Source organism: Amblyomma mixtum, chromosome 4 (assembly GCF_055824585.1).
Source record: "Amblyomma mixtum isolate Tamu chromosome 4, ASM5582458v1, whole genome shotgun sequence".
NCBI classification, from domain to species: domain Eukaryota; kingdom Metazoa; phylum Arthropoda; class Arachnida; order Ixodida; family Ixodidae; genus Amblyomma; species Amblyomma mixtum.
In genome coordinates, this window is record NC_143015.1 from 74,054,804 (window position 1) to 74,079,213 (window position 24,410).

Sequence of the window (24,410 nt, forward strand, 5' to 3'; positions counted from 1 at the left end):
AGACTGCGCGCTCGACGCAAGAGTTCTTGCACACTTCATGGAATCACACCTAAATAGAAGTAAAAGGACGCACTCCTCATACCGTAGGCCCGATTGCGAAAATAGCGCTGATATGCATTCAGAGCAGATATACTATTATACAGAATCAAACATAATACACTTTGATCAACAACGCCTACAACAAAACACACCAAACAATCTCCATGTGCTTTTGGGTAAGCCCGCCATGAGCTTTTAAAGATCTGCTCTTTGTGGCAAAAAAAAAAACCTTCCGGCAAGGAATTAAGTTCCATGGCAGGCGTCAGAGAACAGGAGAAGCGTGTTAACTAGTACGCTCGTTAACTAACTTCCAATACCAGGGTTACCTTCTATTACAGTAGAGACAATCATCATTAACCTGACTTCGGCCGCTTTAGTGCGAAAGCATCTACCATATGTCAATAATTAACGTTGTTCTGTGCCAATGCGCCCTTGATAGGGATGATGCTTCCCTAATTACCTCAATGGCCGCGGCTATGGTGGCTGCGTGATTTCTGAAGAGTTTGCGCTGCAAATCAATGATAACCCCCGACTACTGTCGTCACTTCCTCCGCTGGTCGCCGGGATGTACAAAATCGGGAATTATAAAAATGTAAATTTCTTTCTCGCTCATGAGGTCTCGCACGTGGCATGGATGCTCGGGGGCGTGAACCCTGCATAGTGCAAACGTTTTGTAACCAGGATCAAACACCCTTTCCATGGACCCTATAAGGACCATCGGTTATCGTGCCTTCCCGTTACATGCCCTGCCCAAGCCCATTTCTTCCTCTTGGTTTCGACCAGTATGCATTTAACTCGCGTTTGATCCCTGGCCGACTCTGCCCGTATTCTGTATCTCAACTTGAAACCTATCATTTTCTTATTCATAGCTCGCTGGGTTGTCCATAACTCAAGTTTAACCCTTTTCGTTATCCCGCAAGTTTATGCCCGATGGGTTATTACCGACGAGATACAGCTGTTAGATACTTCTGCCTTTAGGGATAATGATGAACTGCCATTCATGGTCTGAGAGAACGTGTAAAGTACGCTGCACCACATTATTATCCTTATATTTATTTTACTCTTGTGGTCGAAATCTGTGGTCACTACGTGCCGTAGAATGACGTATTACCTTGCCACTTCCAGCACCTCGCTACCAATTGAAAAGTGCTGTTCTCTTCCGAGACTTGCAAATTAATTTTTAGACCCACCATTCCGTTCTTCTTGTATAACTCACTGACCATGCTTTGCAGTTCTTCGCGTGACTCACTTAAGAAGGCGATGTCATCAGCACGTATCAGATTCTAAGGTATTCTCCTTTACCTTCGATCCCCAACAATTTGCAAACAACGCCTTTGAATATGTCGTGTAAACAAGAGTTTATAGCTTTTTCGAGATCATGTATCCCTGCCGGAGACCATTTCTTATTGGAAATTTACAGCCGGCTTTATGAAGGACTATGGTAGCCGTGTTGCCATTATAGATACCTTCAAGCATTTTTACATCTGCCTATTTTACAACCTGATTGCGCAATGCCTGCATGACAGCGGAGGTTTCGGATTAAGTAAATGCATTCTCGTAATTTATGAAGGTTATATATAGGACAGGTTTATATTCTGCCCATTTGTCTATCACATGACTGATAGTGTGAATATGGTCACTTGTCGAGTATCCTTTACGAAAGCGTGCCTGAATATATTACATTATATAATGTGCCTGCCTTATTATAGGCGCCACGGAATATATTTCACTGGTGGGCGTCTCTTTACGCGCCTCGCGACCAAGCGAATTTCGAATAACCCGAGAAATGGCCAAAATTTCTTGAGCTACATCCCCGAGGGTAACTAAGTTGAGGAAGGCAGCGAAAGAAGGCTTCCAAATGAATCTCTTTATTGGGCTGATCTCCGACCACAGTGAACTGACTCGGCGGCGGCGAAAGCAATAAGCGTGCTCGGCGGTCGTGGAACAGAATGCCTGCCGCCCTCAGCTGCACTGAACTTAAAGCTGATAGCTAACTTTCCAGATACGCGCGCAACGTTAGCACAACAGTCTGGAACAACCTAGAACGGGCTGAGGCTGGATCCGGCCAGTCGAGATAAATTTGGTTGCGTCTTGCAACAAACAAAGCAATAAACCGGCTTCGCGGAAGCTTTAAACACTGACCAAACAAAGACTAAGACTTGTCGCAATATTCTGAATGCCTGATTACAGGCGCCACGGAATGTCGTTCATCGGTGGGCGTCCGTTTGCGCGCATTACGACAACTCGACTTTCAAATTACCCGAGGAATCATCAAAACTTGTTGAGCCACATCCCCGAGGGGAACTACCTTTTTGAAATTTCAAAAACTGATATTGCCGTCATCACGTCATTTTTATTTATTTTTTAATTATTGACACTAATCCATGGACGGCAATATCCGGAAGTGAGTTACAGAGTAGTAAATAAGTAATATATTCCGAGAACAAAACCAAGGCCCTAAATTACTAATAAAAAAATTAGGACACATAAAGTAACAAAATGACGGGATAAGAAATCAAACAATGACTAAGTGAAGTAATAGTAATCACAAAAAGCGTCAACTCAAAAAATCTGACTGAATTCGAAGCAAGGTATGAGTCAAGAACGCAATACGACAAAAGAGAAGTAATTAATGAGCACTGAGAATTCCGATCAATGGTGCCACAAATTGCTGTTGAACATCATTCATAGTAAGCCAATTCCAACCTCGCAGCAATTATTACCCTCCAGAAGAGTAGTGACGTTTACTTCTAGCGCAACAATTTCTCCCTCCCAACGTCAAAGACTACGTCTACAACACCGACATTTCTGCAGAACGGGTGGATTAAACCTACCACGTACCACCGCGCTACTTAGAATGCGCTCATTTTTATTTCTGTTTTGGTTCATCATAGCCTGAAGTATGTGAATCAAAACAGGGAACAACGCAAAAGATCAAAAGTACAGTGGGCTCTAGAAATGGCAAACAGACTGGACACTACCTTCTGTTTTTTAACATTGATTCACCTACTTGTGGCTAGTGTAGAGTAACGTTTTATTTTTTTAGCAACTTTTGCCTTATATTCTATGTCCGCTAAGGTAGAGCGCTAACCTTTTATTCAAAATCAACTCGTATTACCAGAGACAATCACATTCTTCTTATAAGTCTACTACATTTTGAATATTATTTGATTTTTGCAAATATTCTATCTCATTTTTTCAAACTTCGTTTTAAAAAGCTTATCAACTTCATCATCAGCCTGACTACGCTCACTGCAGGGCAGAGGCTTCTCCCATGTCTCTCCAATTAACCCTGTCCTTTGCCAGTTGCGGCCACCATATCCCCGCAAACTTCTTAATCTCATCCCCCCCCCCCCGCAACTTTCTGCCGCCCCCTCCTACGCTTTCCTTCTCTTGGAATCCACTCCGTTACCCTTAAGGACCAGCGGTTAGCTTGCCTTCGCATTACATGCCCTGCCCAAGCCCACTTCTACCTCTTGATTTGGACTAGGATGCATTTACCCTCGTTTGTTCCGTCACCCACTCCTCCCGCTCCCGGTTACCAGACACCAGAGGGGACAGGGTTAATTGGAGAGACATGGAATAGGCATTTGCCTTGCACTGTGCGTATGGAGGCTGATGATTTTTACGTTACCAGAATATGTCCTAGCTGCCATTGCCATACTGACTGCTGAGCCCTTCAGCACGAGCGCACTGAGCTACTATGGCCACCCTAGATGTGTCCACTACGCGGTCTGAAGTACTTGTTCAACGAATGTACAGCTGCACAAAGGGAAAAAGTTTTCCTTCTCGCAACCATAGCCGTAGAAGGTTTGCATTTCTATACTTCTTGAAAATGCGTTATGCAGATTCTGTAGTCTTCTCTTCTCCTAGCTACCCACAGTGCAAGGATACCCGAGAAGCGGTACATTCATAGCTGTCTAATGTGCTGTGTACATTCAACCAGTCTAAGCGTTCTGCTGAGAGCAGCTCGGCTTGGATGGGAGGTGGCGCAACCAATCCGCTACCGATGGTTGTGGCTAGCCCAGGTCGGCCATATATAGTATGGCAAATGTGCCATCGGTCGGGGCAGGGCTTCTTTACGAGCAACGTGCTGTTTCGACGCAAATCCGAGCAGGCTTAACATTTGGGTGTTATGTCACAGGATATGTGCCCCATCGCAAGATTTCCCATCGTGTGCCTCGATGCTATAAAAGTAATAAAGTTTTGCCAGTGCATTTCTTTAATATCTCATGCAGCTACCGAACAACCGAGGAAAAGCAAAGAATATTTTATCTCGTACGGGCATATCATCGTTAAAAGCATTGGGGAACTAACATAAACGTCATGGTATTTACGGTGAATATACCATAAAAAATGGCAAAAAATGTTTTTTTTAAACAACCATGGACGTCCAACTTTTGGGTGCGCGTTTTCGTGTTTTTAATGATCATTATTATACGTGGATTATGAACTTCTATTCTACTACGGCTAAAAATCTATTGCCGAATTTCTCATGGTGTTTCGTTCTAGTTACAGCGGCCTAATGAGGACTGTGACGCCAAAGATAGGTTTTATGTTGTACCACCACCGTTTCAGCACGCGCAAGGAAGACGAAGCAGTGAGCATGCGCGGGAGAGAACGCTCTGGACCTCGGCCTCTGTCGGACGCTCCCGCCGCCGCTCTGAAGCTATCATCTCTTCGGCAGCCTTCGGATAAACGTGTCCGCCGGCGCCTCCTGGGCGTCCTCTAAACCTTTTTGTGAGGCATGAAAAATCTGCAAAATAATTGCTTTTTCCTCAGTCTTTATCATGCTGGCTCATGAGGAAGGCTGCCTTCAGCACTGTTGTGAATTAAAACGATAAAGCAGCGTTTATATCGTCTTTTTGCATGCCTCACGTGACATCGAATCCCCAGAACCTGCCAATGACCAGAGCGCAAATCTAGTGACGAAAGGAGCTTCTCGCCTTGTAGACAGTCCAGAGCGTCATCAATACGGGGCAAAACGGTGGACGCCTTTGCGGTCGTCTTAATAGTGCGGCGGTAATCGGAGCAAAATCGAACGCAGCCATCCTTCTTGACGAGGAGAACCGGGGAGGCCCATGGGCTGTTGGAAGCATGGATAACGCCGCTTTTCAGCATGGTGTCCGCCTGTTCAATAATTCGTCGTTCAGTGGCAGAATAGGCACCGGTGTCAATGCGGTGCTCGACAGTCGACATACGTCCCAAAACGCGTTGTTGGGAATCGAAGCAGGAGCGAATTTCCTTAAGAAACTCAAGAAGCTAGGTTTACTGAGTTGGAGGAAGAGCGGCATCATTAGAGCGAAGGAATAACGTAGGTGGACAACGGGGAGGGCGCAGGAGCAGGTGAGCTGAGGGCGTCGATGGCGACCAGCGGCGATTCTGCGGCGGCGTCGTGGTGGTGGTCGAGAACGGAAGTGCTGCACGGTGCCAACGTATACCATACGGCGCAAATCGAATGGGCTTAACAACGGGCTAAAGACCAACGATGCGGTGTGGCCGGCAGATATAGTGTGCAGTGCATAAGGCATCGACAGACCATGGCGGCGCAGAAAAGTAGGAGACGGCGTGAAGAAGACACTGGCATCGCGACCATAGTCACAGGAGAGATGCAGATTCTCGGAAGAGCACGCAGGAATATCAGTATTGTCGGCGACAAAAGCTTTGGCAGAAACAAACACACCACAAATTTCAGCTTCTGGCACGCGATTCGGCACCTTAGACAGCGCTACTTAAGCCCGAGCGCAGTCGATGACAGCGTTGAGGAGCGATAGGAAATTCAAGCCCAAGTGAATCGAATGCGAACATGACAGCAGAACGAAGATTTCGATCAAATATAAAATGCCTTGAATGACTACACGAGCAGTGCAACGGCTGTAGGAGCTGCGCGCTTGCAGTTCGTAACGACAGACCAGAAAGGAGCGTCTGCACTTTCCTCAAAGAGCCGCAAAGCGCTGCATCCATGACAGAAACCGCAGCACGCCGTCCCATCGGAGGGATGCTGCGCCGACGTGGCGAAGGCGAACGTTGTGCGGAGAAGGCGGTGCGCTCAGGATACAGAGAAAGGCTTAGGGGCGGCTCAGCAGGAGGTGAGTGCTGACGCTGGAGCGAGTAACCGGAAGCTTCAGGACGTGGTCGTGAAGCGTTCATGCGTCGACAGCAAAGCCGCGCCACAAGACCGGGCAAGCCGCAGAAGTTGCAGATCGGGCGGTTGTCAGGCGTGTTCCAGGAGTTTACCATTTCAGCAGGCGGTCGAATATTGTCAGATGTGCCCCAGTAGTTTCGGAGATGAGCAGGCGGTAGACAAACATGCGGGCAGTAGAACGGGACCAGTAGGCGGAGCATAGGTAGGTGGTCGAGGTCGTGCAACAAGGTCCGCATATGTCAGCGGGGCACGAGAGGCCGGGGCTAAGGGGCTTGCGGGGGAACCTCATTGACCTCTTCTTGAATGCTGTGCCGCAGATTCGGAGTTGTGTGGCGATGGTTCTTGATGGCGTGAAGTAAGTGAGAGCTGACGAGCAACATCTTCACCGATGAAGCTCTTAGGAACGATGACTGGTTTCTTGGATCGCCCATCCCAGCGAGCGATTCAACGTTCGAGGTGTGTTCGCGATTGAGAACCTTCTCCGTGCGTAGTTGGTCGAAGCTCTGACATAGGGTGACGATTTCTGCGTCGGTGCTCCGGTCTCGTACAAACATCTTAAATGCGTCGTTATCTAAGCCCTTGAGAATATTCACGACCGTATCGGTTTCGGACATCTGTGCTTTCTCCCTCTGCCACTGGTCAACGACATCCTCGATGTAACTCGTGAAGTTCTCGCCTACCTGCTGCGACCGCTCAAGGAAGCGCTATATGACGCGGAGTTTTCTATCTGCCGGACGGCGGAATACTTCTGTTGAAACTGGACCAAGGTGTATTTTCCGACTCGTGCCGATACTACAGATTCGCCACGCCCGTCAGATAGAAAATCACATTGTTCAGTTTGGTTTCTTGTCCCATTTGTTGTGTGCGCTCGCCTGCTCATAGGATGTGAGCCAATCCCCAGCATCGTCGTCGTCGGTGCCACTGAAGATCACTGAAGCAAGCAGCAAGCAGCAAGCAGCAAGCAGCAAGCAGCAAGCAGCAAGCAGCAAGCAGCAAGCAGCAAGCAGCAAGCAGCAAGCAGCAAGCAGCAAGCAGCAAGCAGCAAGCAGCAAGCAGCAAGCAGCAAGCAGCAAGCAGCAAGCAGCAAGCAGCAAGCAGCAAGCAGCAAGCAGCAAGCAGCAGCAAGCAGCAGCAAGCAGCAGCAAGCAGCAGCAAGCAGCAGCAAGCAGCAGCAAGCAGCAGCAAGCAGCAGCAAGCAGCAGCAAGCAGCAGCAAGCAGCAGCAAGCAGCAGCAAGCAGCAGCAAGCAGCAGCAAGCAGCAGCAAGCAGCAGCAAGCAGCAGCAAGCAGCAGCAAGCAGCAGCAAGCAGCAGCAAGCAGCAGCAAGCAGCAGCAAGCAGCAGCAAGCAGCAGCAAGCAGCAGCAAGCAGCAGCAAGCAGCAGCAAGCAGCAGCAAGCAGCAGCAAGCAGCAGCAAGCAGCAGCAAGCAGCAGCAAGCAGCAGCAAGCAGCAGCAAGCAGCAGCAAGCAGCAGCAAGCAGCAGCAAGCAGCAGCAAGCAGCAGCAAGCAGCAGCAAGCAGCAGCAAGCAGCAGCAAGCAGCAGCAAGCAGCAGCAAGCAGCAGCAAGCAGCAGCAAGCAGCAGCAAGCAGCAGCAAGCAGCAGCAAGCAGCAAGCAGCAGCAGCAAGCAGCAGCAGCAGCAGCAAGCAGCAGCAGCAGCAAGCAGCAGCAGCAGCAGCAAGCAGCAGCAGCAGCAAGCAGCAGCAGCAGCAAGCAGCAGCAGCAGCAAGCAGCAGCAGCAGCAAGCAGCAGCAGCAAGCAGCAGCAGCAAGCAGCAGCAGCAAGCAGCAGCAGCAAGCAGCAGCAGCAAGCAGCAGCAGCAAGCAGCAGCAGCAAGCAGCAGCAGCAAGCAGCAGCAGCAAGCAGCAGCAGCAAGCAGCAGCAGCAAGCAGCAGCAGCAGCAAGCAGCAGCAGCAAGCAGCAGCAGCAAGCAGCAGCAGCAAGCAGCAGCAGCAAGCAGCAGCAGCAAGCAGCAGCAGCAAGCAGCAGCAGCAAGCAGCAGCAGCAAGCAGCAGCAGCAAGCAGCAGCAGCAAGCAGCAGCAGCAAGCAGCAGCAGCAAGCAGCAGCAGCAAGCAGCAGCAGCAAGCAGCAGCAGCAAGCAGCAGCAGCAGCAGCAGCAGCAGCAGCAAGCAGCAGCAGCAGCAGCAGCAGCAGCAGCAGCAGCAGCAGCAGCAGCAGCAGCAGCAGCAGCAGCAGCAGCAGCAGCAGCAGCAGCAGCAGCAGCAGCAGCAGCAGCAGCAGCAGCAGCAGCAGCAGCAGCAGCAGCAGCAGCAGCAGCAGCAGCAGCAGCAGCAGCAGCAGCAGCAGCAGCAGCAGCAGCAGCAGCAGCAGCAGCAGCAGCAGCAGCAGCAGCAGCAGCAGCAGCAGCAGCAGCAGCAGCAGCAGCAGCAGCAGCAGCAGCAGCAGCAGCAGCAGCAGCAGCAGCAGCAGCAGCAGCAGCAGCAGCAGCAGCAGCAGCAGCAGCAGCAGCAGCAGCAGCAGCAGCAGCAGCAGCAGCAGCAGCAGCAGCAGCAGCAGCAGCAGCAGCAGCAGCAGCAGCAGCAGCAGCAGCAGCAGCAGCAGCAGCAGCAGCAGCAGCAGCAGCAGCAGCAGCAGCAGCAGCAGCAGCAGCAGCAGCAGCAGCAGCAGCAGCAGCAGCAGCAGCAGCAGCAGCAGCAGCAGCAGCAGCAGCAGCAGCAGCAGCAGCAGCAGCAGCAGCAGCAGCAGCAGCAGCAGCAGCAGCAGCAGCAGCAGCAGCAGCAGCAGCAGCAGCAGCAGCAGCAGCAGCAGCAGCAGCAGCAGCAGCAGCAGCAGCAGCAGCAGCAGCAGCAGCAGCAGCAGCAGCAGCAGCAGCAGCAGCAGCAGCAGCAGCAGCAGCAGCAGCAGCAGCAGCAGCAGCAGCAGCAGCAGCAGCAGCAGCAGCAGCAGCAGCAGCAGCAGCAGCAGCAGCAGCAGCAGCAGCAGCAGCAGCAGCAGCAGCAGCAGCAGCAGCAGCAGCAGCAGCAGCAGCAGCAGCAGCAGCAGCAGCAGCAGCAGCAGCAGCAGCAGCAGCAGCAGCAGCAGCAGCAGCAGCAGCAGCAGCAGCAGCAGCAGCAGCAGCAGCAGCAGCAGCAGCAGCAGCAGCAGCAGCAGCAGCAGCAGCAGCAGCAGCAGCAGCAGCAGCAGCAGCAGCAGCAGCAGCAGCAGCAGCAGCAGCAGCAGCAGCAGCAGCAGCAGCAGCAGCAGCAGCAGCAGCAGCAGCAGCAGCAGCAGCAGCAGCAGCAGCAGCAGCAGCAGCAGCAGCAGCAGCAGCAGCAGCAGCAGCAGCAGCAGCAGCAGCAGCAGCAGCAGCAGCAGCAGCAGCAGCAGCAGCAGCAGCAGCAGCAGCAGCAGCAGCAGCAGCAGCAGCAGCAGCAGCAGCAGCAGCAGCAGCAGCAGCAGCAGCAGCAGCAGCAGCAGCAGCAGCAGCAGCAGCAGCAGCAGCAGCAGCAGCAGCAGCAGCAGCAGCAGCAGCAGCAGCAGCAGCAGCAGCAGCAGCAGCAGCAGCAGCAGCAGCAGCAGCAGCAGCAGCAGCAGCAGCAGCAGCAGCAGCAGCAGCAGCAGCAGCAGCAGCAGCAGCAGCAGCAGCAGCAGCAGCAGCAGCAGCAGCAGCAGCAGCAGCAGCAGCAGCAGCAGCAGCAGCAGCAGCAGCAGCAGCAGCAGCAGCAGCAGCAGCAGCAGCAGCAGCAGCAGCAGCAGCAGCAGCAGCAGCAGCAGCAGCAGCAGCAGCAGCAGCAGCAGCAGCAGCAGCAGCAGCAGCAGCAGCAGCAGCAGCAGCAGCAGCAGCAGCAGCAGCAGCAGCAGCAGCAGCAGCAGCAGCAGCAGCAGCAGCAGCAGCAGCAGCAGCAGCAGCAGCAGCAGCAGCAGCAGCAGCAGCAGCAGCAGCAGCAGCAGCAGCAGCAGCAGCAGCAGCAGCAGCAGCAGCAGCAGCAGCAGCAGCAGCAGCAGCAGCAGCAGCAGCAGCAGCAGCAGCAGCAGCAGCAGCAGCAGCAGCAGCAGCAGCAGCAGCAGCAGCAGCAGCAGCAGCAGCAGCAGCAGCAGCAGCAGCAGCAGCAGCAGCAGCAGCAGCAGCAGCAGCAGCAGCAGCAGCAGCAGCAGCAGCAGCAGCAGCAGCAGCAGCAGCAGCAGCAGCAGCAGCAGCAGCAGCAGCAGCAGCAGCAGCAGCAGCAGCAGCAGCAGCAGCAGCAGCAGCAGCAGCAGCAGCAGCAGCAGCAGCAGCAGCAGCAGCAGCAGCAGCAGCAGCAGCAGCAGCAGCAGCAGCAGCAGCAGCAGCAGCAGCAGCAGCAGCAGCAGCAGCAGCAGCAGCAGCAGCAGCAGCAGCAGCAGCAGCAGCAGCAGCAGCAGCAGCAGCAGCAGCAGCAGCAGCAGCAGCAGCAGCAGCAGCAGCAGCAGCAGCAGCAGCAGCAGCAGCAGCAGCAGCAGCAGCAGCAGCAGCAGCAGCAGCAGCAGCAGCAGCAGCAGCAGCAGCAGCAGCAGCAGCAGCAGCAGCAGCAGCAGCAGCAGCAGCAGCAGCAGCAGCAGCAGCAGCAGCAGCAGCAGCAGCAGCAGCAGCAGCAGCAGCAGCAGCAGCAGCAGCAGCAGCAGCAGCAGCAGCAGCAGCAGCAGCAGCAGCAGCAGCAGCAGCAGCAGCAGCAGCAGCAGCAGCAGCAGCAGCAGCAGCAGCAGCAGCAGCAGCAGCAGCAGCAGCAGCAGCAGCAGCAGCAGCAGCAGCAGCAGCAGCAGCAGCAGCAGCAGCAGCAGCAGCAGCAGCAGCAGCAGCAGCAGCAGCAGCAGCAGCAGCAGCAGCAGCAGCAGCAGCAGCAGCAGCAGCAGCAGCAGCAGCAGCAGCAGCAGCAGCAGCAGCAGCAGCAGCAGCAGCAGCAGCAGCAGCAGCAGCAGCAGCAGCAGCAGCAGCAGCAGCAGCAGCAGCAGCAGCAGCAGCAGCAGCAGCAGCAGCAGCAGCAGCAGCAGCAGCAGCAGCAGCAGCAGCAGCAGCAGCAGCAGCAGCAGCAGCAGCAGCAGCAGCAGCAGCAGCAGCAGCAGCAGCAGCAGCAGCAGCAGCAGCAGCAGCAGCAGCAGCAGCAGCAGCAGCAGCAGCAGCAGCAGCAGCAGCAGCAGCAGCAGCAGCAGCAGCAGCAGCAGCAGCAGCAGCAGCAGCAGCAGCAGCAGCAGCAGCAGCAGCAGCAGCAGCAGCAGCAGCAGCAGCAGCAGCAGCAGCAGCAGCAGCAGCAGCAGCAGCAGCAGCAGCAGCAGCAGCAGCAGCAGCAGCAGCAGCAGCAGCAGCAGCAGCAGCAGCAGCAGCAGCAGCAGCAGCAGCAGCAGCAGCAGCAGCAGCAGCAGCAGCAGCAGCAGCAGCAGCAGCAGCAGCAGCAGCAGCAGCAGCAGCAGCAGCAGCAGCAGCAGCAGCAGCAGCAGCAGCAGCAGCAGCAGCAGCAGCAGCAGCAGCAGCAGCAGCAGCAGCAGCAGCAGCAGCAGCAGCAGCAGCAGCAGCAGCAGCAGCAGCAGCAGCAGCAGCAGCAGCAGCAGCAGCAGCAGCAGCAGCAGCAGCAGCAGCAGCAGCAGCAGCAGCAGCAGCAGCAGCAGCAGCAGCAGCAGCAGCAGCAGCAGCAGCAGCAGCAGCAGCAGCAGCAGCAGCAGCAGCAGCAGCAGCAGCAGCAGCAGCAGCAGCAGCAGCAGCAGCAGCAGCAGCAGCAGCAGCAGCAGCAGCAGCAGCAGCAGCAGCAGCAGCAGCAGCAGCAGCAGCAGCAGCAGCAGCAGCAGCAGCAGCAGCAGCAGCAGCAGCAGCAGCAGCAGCAGCAGCAGCAGCAGCAGCAGCAGCAGCAGCAGCAGCAGCAGCAGCAGCAGCAGCAGCAGCAGCAGCAGCAGCAGCAGCAGCAGCAGCAGCAGCAGCAGCAGCAGCAGCAGCAGCAGCAGCAGCAGCAGCAGCAGCAGCAGCAGCAGCAGCAGCAGCAGCAGCAGCAGCAGCAGCAGCAGCAGCAGCAGCAGCAGCAGCAGCAGCAGCAGCAGCAGCAGCAGCAGCAGCAGCAGCAGCAGCAGCAGCAGCAGCAGCAGCAGCAGCAGCAGCAGCAGCAGCAGCAGCAGCAGCAGCAGCAGCAGCAGCAGCAGCAGCAGCAGCAGCAGCAGCAGCAGCAGCAGCAGCAGCAGCAGCAGCAGCAGCAGCAGCAGCAGCAGCAGCAGCAGCAGCAGCAGCAGCAGCAGCAGCAGCAGCAGCAGCAGCAGCAGCAGCAGCAGCAGCAGCAGCAGCAGCAGCAGCAGCAGCAGCAGCAGCAGCAGCAGCAGCAGCAGCAGCAGCAGCAGCAGCAGCAGCAGCAGCAGCAGCAGCAGCAGCAGCAGCAGCAGCAGCAGCAGCAGCAGCAGCAGCAGCAGCAGCAGCAGCAGCAGCAGCAGCAGCAGCAGCAGCAGCAGCAGCAGCAGCAGCAGCAGCAGCAGCAGCAGCAGCAGCAGCAGCAGCAGCAGCAGCAGCAGCAGCAGCAGCAGCAGCAGCAGCAGCAGCAGCAGCAGCAGCAGCAGCAGCAGCAGCAGCAGCAGCAGCAGCAGCAGCAGCAGCAGCAGCAGCAGCAGCAGCAGCAGCAGCAGCAGCAGCAGCAGCAGCAGCAGCAGCAGCAGCAGCAGCAGCAGCAGCAGCAGCAGCAGCAGCAGCAGCAGCAGCAGCAGCAGCAGCAGCAGCAGCAGCAGCAGCAGCAGCAGCAGCAGCAGCAGCAGCAGCAGCAGCAGCAGCAGCAGCAGCAGCAGCAGCAGCAGCAGCAGCAGCAGCAGCAGCAGCAGCAGCAGCAGCAGCAGCAGCAGCAGCAGCAGCAGCAGCAGCAGCAGCAGCAGCAGCAGCAGCAGCAGCAGCAGCAGCAGCAGCAGCAGCAGCAGCAGCAGCAGCAGCAGCAGCAGCAGCAGCAGCAGCAGCAGCAGCAGCAGCAGCAGCAGCAGCAGCAGCAGCAGCAGCAGCAGCAGCAGCAGCAGCAGCAGCAGCAGCAGCAGCAGCAGCAGCAGCAGCAGCAGCAGCAGCAGCAGCAGCAGCAGCAGCAGCAGCAGCAGCAGCAGCAGCAGCAGCAGCAGCAGCAGCAGCAGCAGCAGCAGCAGCAGCAGCAGCAGCAGCAGCAGCAGCAGCAGCAGCAGCAGCAGCAGCAGCAGCAGCAGCAGCAGCAGCAGCAGCAGCAGCAGCAGCAGCAGCAGCAGCAGCAGCAGCAGCAGCAGCAGCAGCAGCAGCAGCAGCAGCAGCAGCAGCAGCAGCAGCAGCAGCAGCAGCAGCAGCAGCAGCAGCAGCAGCAGCAGCAGCAGCAGCAGCAGCAGCAGCAGCAGCAGCAGCAGCAGCAGCAGCAGCAGCAGCAGCAGCAGCAGCAGCAGCAGCAGCAGCAGCAGCAGCAGCAGCAGCAGCAGCAGCAGCAGCAGCAGCAGCAGCAGCAGCAGCAGCAGCAGCAGCAGCAGCAGCAGCAGCAGCAGCAGCAGCAGCAGCAGCAGCAGCAGCAGCAGCAGCAGCAGCAGCAGCAGCAGCAGCAGCAGCAGCAGCAGCAGCAGCAGCAGCAGCAGCAGCAGCAGCAGCAGCAGCAGCAGCAGCAGCAGCAGCAGCAGCAGCAGCAGCAGCAGCAGCAGCAGCAGCAGCAGCAGCAGCAGCAGCAGCAGCAGCAGCAGCAGCAGCAGCAGCAGCAGCAGCAGCAGCAGCAGCAGCAGCAGCAGCAGCAGCAGCAGCAGCAGCAGCAGCAGCAGCAGCAGCAGCAGCAGCAGCAGCAGCAGCAGCAGCAGCAGCAGCAGCAGCAGCAGCAGCAGCAGCAGCAGCAGCAGCAGCAGCAGCAGCAGCAGCAGCAGCAGCAGCAGCAGCAGCAGCAGCAGCAGCAGCAGCAGCAGCAGCAGCAGCAGCAGCAGCAGCAGCAGCAGCAGCAGCAGCAGCAGCAGCAGCAGCAGCAGCAGCAGCAGCAGCAGCAGCAGCAGCAGCAGCAGCAGCAGCAGCAGCAGCAGCAGCAGCAGCAGCAGCAGCAGCAGCAGCAGCAGCAGCAGCAGCAGCAGCAGCAGCAGCAGCAGCAGCAGCAGCAGCAGCAGCAGCAGCAGCAGCAGCAGCAGCAGCAGCAGCAGCAGCAGCAGCAGCAGCAGCAGCAGCAGCAGCAGCAGCAGCAGCAGCAGCAGCAGCAGCAGCAGCAGCAGCAGCAGCAGCAGCAGCAGCAGCAGCAGCAGCAGCAGCAGCAGCAGCAGCAGCAGCAGCAGCAGCAGCAGCAGCAGCAGCAGCAGCAGCAGCAGCAGCAGCAGCAGCAGCAGCAGCAGCAGCAGCAGCAGCAGCAGCAGCAGCAGCAGCAGCAGCAGCAGCAGCAGCAGCAGCAGCAGCAGCAGCAGCAGCAGCAGCAGCAGCAGCAGCAGCAGCAGCAGCAGCAGCAGCAGCAGCAGCAGCAGCAGCAGCAGCAGCAGCAGCAGCAGCAGCAGCAGCAGCAGCAGCAGCAGCAGCAGCAGCAGCAGCAGCAGCAGCAGCAGCAGCAGCAGCAGCAGCAGCAGCAGCAGCAGCAGCAGCAGCAGCAGCAGCAGCAGCAGCAGCAGCAGCAGCAGCAGCAGCAGCAGCAGCAGCAGCAGCAGCAGCAGCAGCAGCAGCAGCAGCAGCAGCAGCAGCAGCAGCAGCAGCAGCAGCAGCAGCAGCAGCAGCAGCAGCAGCAGCAGCAGCAGCAGCAGCAGCAGCAGCAGCAGCAGCAGCAGCAGCAGCAGCAGCAGCAGCAGCAGCAGCAGCAGCAGCAGCAGCAGCAGCAGCAGCAGCAGCAGCAGCAGCAGCAGCAGCAGCAGCAGCAGCAGCAGCAGCAGCAGCAGCAGCAGCAGCAGCAGCAGCAGCAGCAGCAGCAGCAGCAGCAGCAGCAGCAGCAGCAGCAGCAGCAGCAGCAGCAGCAGCAGCAGCAGCAGCAGCAGCAGCAGCAGCAGCAGCAGCAGCAGCAGCAGCAGCAGCAGCAGCAGCAGCAGCAGCAGCAGCAGCAGCAGCAGCAGCAGCAGCAGCAGCAGCAGCAGCAGCAGCAGCAGCAGCAGCAGCAGCAGCAGCAGCAGCAGCAGCAGGAGGGGAGGACATCCTTAAGGCTCCTGTATCTAAGCATTTTAACTCCCCGGGGAGAGAGACACAAAACTTTATACACTGCCCATAGCGTCTTGGGAGTCTTCACGGGTAGAGTGCCTAGACCAGGACTCCTGCGGCGGCTGTGGCAGCTTGGGCCCGTTCGACCAGTGAAAGCTGGTCGCCGGGTTCCCAGCTGGACGTCGCTGTCTTCCACTGTTCCGGCGTGGCATTCAGTATGATTGGGACTGCAGGGTTATGCTGGAATCTTCATGTGGTGTTGTATAGTGTGGCTGTCTCTCCCCATCATGACCATGCGGGTCTGTATGTAGTGGGGTGCACCTTGTTTAAAGTAAGATAAGCATGGAAATGTGTTTGTTTGGAGCTGTCTCCAACTTACAGTCTGCTCTTTAGTGAGTTGGCTATGGGGCGAGGATAGATGCTGCTTAGAACCCTAAGGTGCTCCAGTATGTCGCCGTACGTCTGGGCAACTGGCTGCAGTCGCACGCCATCAGCCGTCACTCGATTAGAATGTCCTCGAGCGATGGCGTCCGCTCAGTGGTTCCCGGCCTTGCCGGCGTGTCCCGGTGCCCAATGATGGAGTATTTTTCTTCGCTTGAGGCACGTGGACTTAGAACGCGTGGACACTTATGCCAATTCTGCATCGCTGGAATCTCTGACAAGCAATATGCGACCGAGATGATTACCAGGCATTGGCCTCTTGTCTTGCTTTCGGTGACTGCGAGAGCAATCGCAGTCTCCTCCCCTTCATAGAGGTACGACGCTTTATGGTGATGTTGGCTAGCTCCTTGTGAGCGTAGTCAATTGCCGCAGCCACCATGGCTCTGTGTCTTGTGTAGCTGGCTGCTCTACAAATGCGGATTCTTTTTTGCCAGCGATGTTCCGCTCTTTTCCCTGAGCCCTTACTTCCCTCCTGCTTTTGCGTAATTGTGGCGGCATGTGTTAAGAGATGGGTAGGTCTGTATAGGTCGATTTGATGTCGTCTGGAATGTCCTCCATCTCTTGATTTGTATTGTGGCTGTCAGAGTAGCCTAGTCGTCTCAGCGAGGTTTTGCCCATGGTCGTATGTAGAAGTCCCTTTTCAGCGAAGAGAAGTACATCCTGGTGCTGTAGGTATCTCTTCGAGACTCCGAGGCCCATTAATTTATGCGCCGATACTCTAAGAGATCGACCGAGCTCCGTCTTGTATGCCTTCCGAAGCATAGCCTCTACCTGCTCGACCTCTTAGGATGGTAGGGCTTGTACGGTAGGCTGCAGGTGGCTCCACTACAGAAAATGGCAATTGTTAACACTGGACCACGGTCCGTGGCGTCCTGTATCACTCCGATAGCCAGCCACAAAAGTGAACGAAGTCAGCTTTTTAGCGTTCGATTTCATTTAACAAGCCTGGTGTCAAAATTCTAGAGCTTCTAAATTTTTTCTTGTGTTTCGCTTCTTGTTCAGCTTACAAGATAAGTTTTAACCACGGGCTACCTTCTCTCTAGGAGGAATTCTGTCTTCCGTTCCTGAATGTGGGCGGTGTGGTGTTTCGCAGGACGAAACATCGTTGAAGACTAGTGCGTGGCCCCCAGGCCCACGCCCAAAGGAAAAAATTACCGACGATTACGTTACTTCCTAATGCGAAATTTGAGCGCAGCAAATAAGCTGTTTCACCTTTTCGATAGATTGAGGCAAAGAAATCGAGCAACACATGTATGCGCTATCACAGAATTTTTTTTTATTTTTCACACGTATTCCTTTAACAAAGACTCCACTAACAACACGATAAAGGGAGGAGGGAAGAGATAGCAGCGACTGACTGATGCCGCTGACGCCGATAGTGAGTCAACCCCAGCTGCGGAGTTGGTTTCAGGGACAACGCCGCCGATGCCGACACAAACAATATGATACCCTCGCTTCCGCAGCGCTAAGAACCAGGTCTAGCCGTGGGAAGGTGGTCACGTATTCGTCGACGTGCCGGGGCCTACGTGAAATAACCGGCGCGTCGGCAACTGAAGAGCACCCTATCCGCCACACAAGAACAGGGGGGGGGGGACCCTTTCCTCCTCTTTCTGCATGGCGGCGACGGTGTTCTATGCAGTCACGTTATCTTGACTCTCTAGCGGCGTCAGCGGCATCCAGCGGTATCAGTCGGTCGCTGCTAGCGCTGGGGGGATGAAAGGGGGGCGGAGCTGGTCACGAGGCCGACGACAACGCCGACGACGACGCGAAACCCAGGAACGGACGCCAAAGAGCTGCGCTCTAAAAGCCCCACTTATTGCAACCTTACAAGTATATATACAGCCACTGAGTACGTCACGCATGCGCCGAGCATCACAAGAGTACACGTGCACTTGCTACGATAGATACTGTCACACGAGGATCGATAACGCCACATCTTCCCTTTCCCTTTGAGAAAACTAAAGCAGCAACTTGCAAAACAAAACACAACAACTATTCAATGGAAGCGGTTCCATGAGTGGCATTCACAAATACCGTACCGTTCCGGCTTTCTTACTTTTCGACCAAAGCGTGTGACATGTTCACCCTGTACCGCAGGCGAAAAGGTTTCCGGCGGCGGCTGCAACGGATCACTTGGGAGAGCTTCCGTTCCGTTCTCCTCGGGACCGTCTGGGACAGTTTGTGCAATAGAACCAGAGTTTCCGTTCTCCTCTGTACCGTCTAAGCTAGACAGAAGTTCATACTCCCTGTCCTTGGAATCCGAGCCTCTGTTTGGCGCCTGCTTGATTAGCGCTCGCCGGTTTCGTTCAATCTGGCACGGCGGCAAGTGGGCACGGCGGAGGCGTTGGAACCATGCGGCTAACAAATCCGTTCCTGTTTTTTGTCCAGGCCGTGTTTTTCGTGAACGTGGAACCCGCATCACAGGGGGCGTACCACGACAGCACTGGAAATTGGACCGACCATCGTGTTTCCGGCATGATTTCTTCATCGGAATGCATCGCGAAGACCAAACTGATAGGACTGCGCAACTGGACACCACTACTGCATGCACATCGCACGCCACCATCGACTACGTCACCAGTCACAGCACATAAAAGAGAAGCTTCTGCCCGGTTCGCGACGAGTGGGCACGGTGGAGGCGTTGGAACCATGCGGCTAACAAATCCGTTCCTGTTTTTTGTCCAGGTAAGAGACAAACAGCCTGTTTACTCTTACCGCAGTGACCATGTGTGCCTGCTGCTTCTGCCGTGCCCACGACCGTTAGTTACGCTCCTTAAAGCAATGTATCATTGTTTTGTTGACGTGCTTGCTATGAGTGGTGGCGTAGAACCAAGCCCAGGTCCTTCGACACAAGAAATGCTGCAAACAATAATGGAAGATCTTAAACAGCTGAAACAAAATACAAGCTCTACTAACACGAGACTGTCTGTTATCGAAAAGAAGCTAGACGATATTTCCTCAACGGTTACTGACTACACCTCTAAAGTAGAATCACTGGAAAAAACTGTCGACAGTCTACTTATGAAAGTAGACGACCTAGAGAATGGAAGCAGGCGGAACAACCTAATTGTGTTTGGCGTTAAGGAAACCGAGGACGAAACGCCCCAAGACCTTGAGAACACGGTCTGCAAGGATGTTCTTCTGGACCGGTTGAAAATTTCGGATGTGGCTATTGAGCGTATCCACAGAATAGGGAAGCCAGCTAAGGACAAATGCAGACCAGTTATCTTTAGTAGTAGTAGTAGTAAAGACTTTTAATGGGCCAGCTCATTGCCGTCAATCCCTGAATGCTCAGGGACCCAGCGGAAGAAAACGATGGAAGGCTGCAGTGCGAGAAGAGAAGGAGAGAAGGGGTCAGGGTGCGTTTCTGTATGTGGTGTATAGCGGCTTGTGAGTCCGAATAGATTGTGTACTCTTGGATAGAGGGAAGGAGGGAAAATGACTGGAGGGCATGCGCAATGGCGAGCACCTCGAGGGACAATGCGTCTGGAGGGTGTAGATACGGCCCGCTGGTGTGGGTTTCAGGAGCAGGGAGGTGTGGATGGTGCAGGGCGTAGCCGCAGGAACCTCGAGGAGCCACGAAGGAGGCATCCGTGTAAGCTAAACCCTGGGTATAAAAGAGAGGGGAATGGTGCTGTGCGGCCGCATGACGACGTCCGGCGTGCAGGACGGGGGACATGTTGGTCGGGAGGGGAAGGATACGAAGATTGGGGGCGGGGGTGGGAATAGGGGAGGTAAACGGGGAGATTGGAATGGGCGAGATACCCGCTTGAGTCAATAACCACTGACCCTGACGGGTAAGGGAAAGCCGGGCAAGCTGCGAGTCACGATGGAAACTGAGAAGAGAACGAAGAGGATGGAAGAGGCCTGTGGCAAAGAGCTTAGTGGTAGAGGTAGTGATAGGGAGGTTGAGAGCTGCCTTGTAGAGGCCCACAAGGGCAGTCTCGAGAGCGTTAAGTTGAGTCTGAGTGAAGGAAGCGTAGGGTGCAAAGTACAAGACCTTGTTGAGGGCCAGCGCGTGGGCAACTCGGCACGCGTGAGCCTCGTGGAGACCTGAGCGTCGAGTAACCACGCGCCGCAGGAGGTGAGTTACAGAGTGGCAGGTGGTGACAGCGCGGTGAAGGGATTGCACATTCTTAGCCGCATGCAAAGGGAAGCCAAGAACTTTGCACTGTGTGATGACAGGAATGGGAGAGCCAGAAAGGTGGAGAGCGACGAAGTGGTTGTGTGAGCGCTGGTAGGAGGAGTGGTTGAGAAGGAGAAGCTCGGATTTCTCAGGAGCAGGAGAGAGGCTAGCGGTGGTGAGAAAGGAGTCGATGAGATCTAGGCCACGTTGCAGGGTGTCCTGTACGTGACCGGGAGAGCCAGATGAACACCAGAGAGTGATGTCATCGGCGTAAAATATATGATGCAGGTCGGGAATTTCAGCTAGCTGGGAGGCGAGAGGGGCCATAGCGAGATTGAAAAGGGTAGGAGAGAGAACAGCACCTTGAGGAGTGCCACGGGTGAGGTGGTGTGGGTTAGACAAGTGGGTATCTACTCGAAAGCGAGCCACACGTTTAGAGAGGAATGAGCGGATATAGGAGTACATGCGGGAGCCACAATACAAAGAGGCGAGTTGAGAAAGGATGTGATCGTGGCAAACACCGTCAAAGGCCTTGCGAACATCGACGGTCACAAGTGCGTAAATTTGAGTAGGTGTAGGGGACAGGAACGTTTGCTGGAGAATCAGAAACATGTCCTGTGCACAGACGCGGCGTCGGAAGCCAATGAGAGAATGGGGGAAGAACTCCCGTGCCTCAAGAAAATCAGAGAGGCGAGTCAGAGCTATGCGCTCAAGGGTCTTACCAACGCACGACGTCAGGGAGATTGGGCGGAGGTTAGAGAGAGAGGGAGGTTTGCCCGGTTTTGAAATCATAGAAATAAGGGAGGATGTCCAGGAGCTCGGCAAGCAGCCGCTCTCCCAGGCATCATTGTAGGTTTGGAGGAGGAATTCTTTGGCGCAGTCAGGAAGGTTGCGAAGTGTGGTGTATGTAATGGCATCCCCACCGGGAGCCGAGCGTGTAGAATTAGCAGCCAGAGCAGATTCCAGCTCCCGGAGAGTGAAGCATTGGTCCAGATCGGGGTTAGGTCCACCCGAGTACACCGGGTAGGAGGGTGCCAGAGGGGGCGGGAGGTAGAGAGAGGCGAGTTGATCAAAAACTTCGGAGGGAGTCCCTTGAGTGAGGGCTTTAGCTAGAGTGGGAGCAAGGGCAGGCTTAGTGCCAAGGAGGGATTTAAAGAGAGGCCATGCGGATCGCGAGTGCAATGCAGAATCAAGGCCATCACAAAGAGCACTCCAACGAGAGTGCTCGAGGGAGGCGCAGTGGGCGACGATCTCGGCCCGCAAAGCAGTGATCCGGGAGGAAAGTTGGGCATTGTGTGGTTGGGAGCGAAAGGAGCGTTGAAGACGTTTACGGCGACGCCATAAACGGAGAAGGTGAGGATCTGGGTCTTGGATTGGGTAACGAGAGCGAACGCGACGGCTACTGGACGTGAGCGCTGCAGAGATGCGCGACGTCCAGTCGTCGTAGGATTGAAAGGAGTCGGAGGCGAGATTAGTGCGAAAACCATGCCAGTCAGTGTGAATAATCGGATGACAGCGAGGGATGTGGGAGAGAGAGGTGGTGATATGGATGAGAAAGTGCTCACTTAGAAGAGTTTCGGCTGTCACCTGCCAGTGAAAGGAAAGTGAACCCCGAGAGAAAGTGAGGTCGGGTGTCGTAGGGCGTTGTGAGGCAGTGCCCGCTCGAGTAGGAGAGCCAGGAGTATTAAGAAGTGTGAGGTGGCGTTCCTGGGCCATACAATGGACGAGGCGGCCGGGTTTGAGGGTTTGTGGGTAGCCCCAGAGTGTGTGAGGGGCATTAAAGTCACCACCAAAGAGGAGATGGGAGGTAGAAGAAAGAGAGTGAAGGAATTTGCCCACAGCAGAGAATAAAGAGGAAGTGACAGGGGGGTTGTAAAAAGACAAAAGGACGAGTGAGATGCGGGAAGAAGGGTGGTAATAAACCACACCAACTAAATATTTAAGGAGGGTGGAGGGGATGTCAATTTGCTCTACGAGCACGTCACTGCGTACATAAATAGACGCAAGTGGTGTGGCCGTAGTGGCATGGTAGGCGCGGTAGCCTGGGACACTGCGGGCCGTCCGGGTCTCCTGGAGAAGGAGAAAATGAGGTAGGGAGGGGCGGGTGAGTAGATACTGGTGGAGGGGGGTCTTATTGTGGCAAAGATTTCGGCAGTTCCACTGCACAATCTCGAGGTCCTCGCCAAATGCCATTATGATAGTGGAGAGGAACGCGATGGTACGCGTTCCTTCTTTTTTGCCGGGGGCAGTGACTCATGGACGGATTGAAGCATAGATGCGAAGGATTCCAATTGCTTTGATTGTGCTTGGAGGGTGGTAAGGATCTGGAGAACCGAAGTTTCCAGCTGAACCAAGCGAGTGTGATGTGCCTGTGTGGTGGGTTCTACAAGGTCAGCCAAAGGGGCGACCTGGGCGCTGGAGGAAGGAGTGGTGAACGTGGCAAGGTGCTCATTTAGCTTGCTAAGCTGTGAGGTAAGAGAGGAGGTGGTTGTCTGGAGGGTTTGAGTCAAGGCATGTATCTGCTGTTGTAGATCGTGGGAAATGCGCTGCTGCTCTCGCTGCTGGCGTTCCAGCATTGCGAGCCGGAGGTCGGAGGGGCGGCTCTCGTCAGTCAAGGATGGAGAGGGTGGTGTAGTGGAAGAGAGGGACGCTGGCACCGAGGATCCTTTAACTATGGCTGCGTAGGAGCCTGGTGGTGACGTGATCGGAGATGATGGAGATTCATGATTAGAGGAGGAGGAGGAGGAGGCGGGGGAGGAGGAAGGGGTGGTGGGTTGAGTGGTCCGGCGCACAGCTAGGCGTCGGAGGTATGCAGCTTTAGCACACTCGCGTTGCTTAGCAAGGATGAAGGGGCAAGTGGGGTCGAGGGAGGGGTGGGTGTTCACCTGGCAATGAACGCACCAGGGCTGGGCACACACATGAGCGGAAGGGTCAGCGGGTAGAGGAGCAGCACAGCGACGGCACTTGGCCGGAACGCTGTGCTGGGGGCATTGGTGGGCGCGATGGCCTAGAGTGAGACAACGGGTGCAGGTGGGAGGCTTAGGTTTATGAGGTGTAAAAAAGCATGATGATTGGTGATCAGCACGTGGGATGGGGGAGAAGCCAGTGCTAAGTTTATGAGGACGGCACCGGAAGGCAACGCGTTTGAAATAAACAAAGTGGGGGATGATGGTACCAGCGAACGTTATGAGCACTGATTGAGTGGATCCCATCATGCGAGCAGCGAGAATATCTGTTTTGAAAGATTCCAGGTCATGCATGAGGTCATCAGGAGTGAAGTGGCCCCCGACGTTATGAATGACGCCGAGGCATGAGATGGGAGGATGGGGGGTGTAAGTTTTGATGGTGACAGGCTTACCATGAAGCTGAAGATGCGTGACAGAGAGTAGGAGGTGGGCGGTGAGAGGAGAATGAGTCTTTAGAAACGCAAGGCTTTGGGCTGGCCTGGCCTGAAGGGTGATGTCGGCACTGGTCTTCGAGGAAAGTTGTGCAGCGGAGGCGACCGCGGCGAGTACGTCGTAGAGAGGTAGCTGGGGGGTGAGGGTTCCAGGGGGAAGCTGGATGGCAACTGTGATGAGCTCGGCGCGGGGTCGGGCTGCGGTGGCAGGCTTACGGTTGGCACCGATGGTGGTCCAGCCGATTTCCTGGGAAGGAGTGTCGTCTGCCGGGGACGTCGTAAGGTCCATGTTTGAGTCCTCAGCCGGAGTCTCAATGTGCGACGCGGGTGCCGGGCTGGAGGTCTTGGTGTCAGTGGGACCTTTGGCTGGAGTAGGTGCAACGGCTCCAGCGGCGGCGACGAACGCAGCCGGCTGCGACGCGTCTATGGCCCCGAAGCTCTTGGCGTCCCTTAGAGCGTGGAGTTGGCTAGGTGTGGACGCTGCGCCGACGACGAACGCTGCCGGCTGCGCCGCGGCCGTCGATCCGGTGCTCCCAGCGTCGCTCAAGGCGTGAAGTGCGGCAGGAAGGTGCTCGGTTGCGTGGGCGGCGTTGAACGTACCCGTTTGAGAGACGGCTGTCGACGTGGTTGGAACAGGCCCCGCGGTGGCGGCATCGGTGGGCCTGGGCTGCAGGGGCTTGGTCAGACGCTGTTTTGCGGCGGTGGAGGCGCGGCGCGTTAGGTTTAGCGAGGCGCCGCGCCGCTTCACAGTTTTGGAGACGCTTGGAGGGCCAGTTCGGCAGCGGACCGTGATGCCGATGGTTTCCACGTGCTTCGGGAGCCTTCCTGAAGCGGTGGAGTGTAAATCCAGGGGCGGGCGAGGCCCTGGACCAGGCCAGGGGCAGGTTAAAGCAGAGCGCGGTAGGCAGCCAGCTAACCAGGGCGGCGCCACCTAGCGGATCCAGTTATCTTTAAAGGGGTGGAGACACCAAATTTTGAGGCTATAAAAAGCCTGTTATTGGATTCCTCTGTACACAAGGGCACTCACAGCCAGATATTGGACACAACAAACGTTTAAAAGATATTTTAATTCGGTTCCAAAGATTACCTAAATGCTCACTCTCACAATCTATGCCCATCGCTAGCGCAATCAACGCTGACGTCACAACAGGGGAAATATAACAGAAGTTTTAGTGACGTCACATCAATATACTGTGACGTAGATGAGCGGGACACAGCTAGTACAGCCGCAGCCATGAGGCACGAGTGACGAGCCGCGTGAG

The 24,410-nt window shown here is 56.0% G+C and overlaps 1 protein-coding gene across 1 annotated transcript; it reads right to left on the reverse strand.

Annotated features, from left to right (window-relative positions):
• Positions 1-648: 648 nt before the first annotated feature.
• LOC149347026 (uncharacterized) lies at positions 649-24,384 on the reverse strand. Its single transcript, XM_089541464.1, has 4 exons — positions 24,373-24,384; positions 22,873-23,836; positions 22,297-22,803; positions 649-692 (listed from the first exon to the last, which is right to left on the reverse strand). Exons 1-4 carry the CDS (start codon positions 24,382-24,384, stop codon positions 649-651), a joined length of 1,527 nt encoding a protein of 508 aa, XP_089397590.1.
• Between the last annotated feature and the right edge of the window lie 26 nt (positions 24,385-24,410).

Bases quoted from the DNA above. Each gene is read 5' to 3' on its own strand.
- LOC149347026 (XM_089541464.1), bottom strand. The intron at 22,804-22,872 runs CTCATAAACTTA...GCTTTTTTACAC, and splicing joins CGTTGCCTTCCGGTGCCGTC to CTCATAAACCTAAGCCTCCC. The intron at 693-22,296 runs GCATTTCCCACG...TGCACTATGCAG, and splicing joins CCAGCAGCGAGAGCAGCAGC to GGTTCACGCCCCCGAGCATC.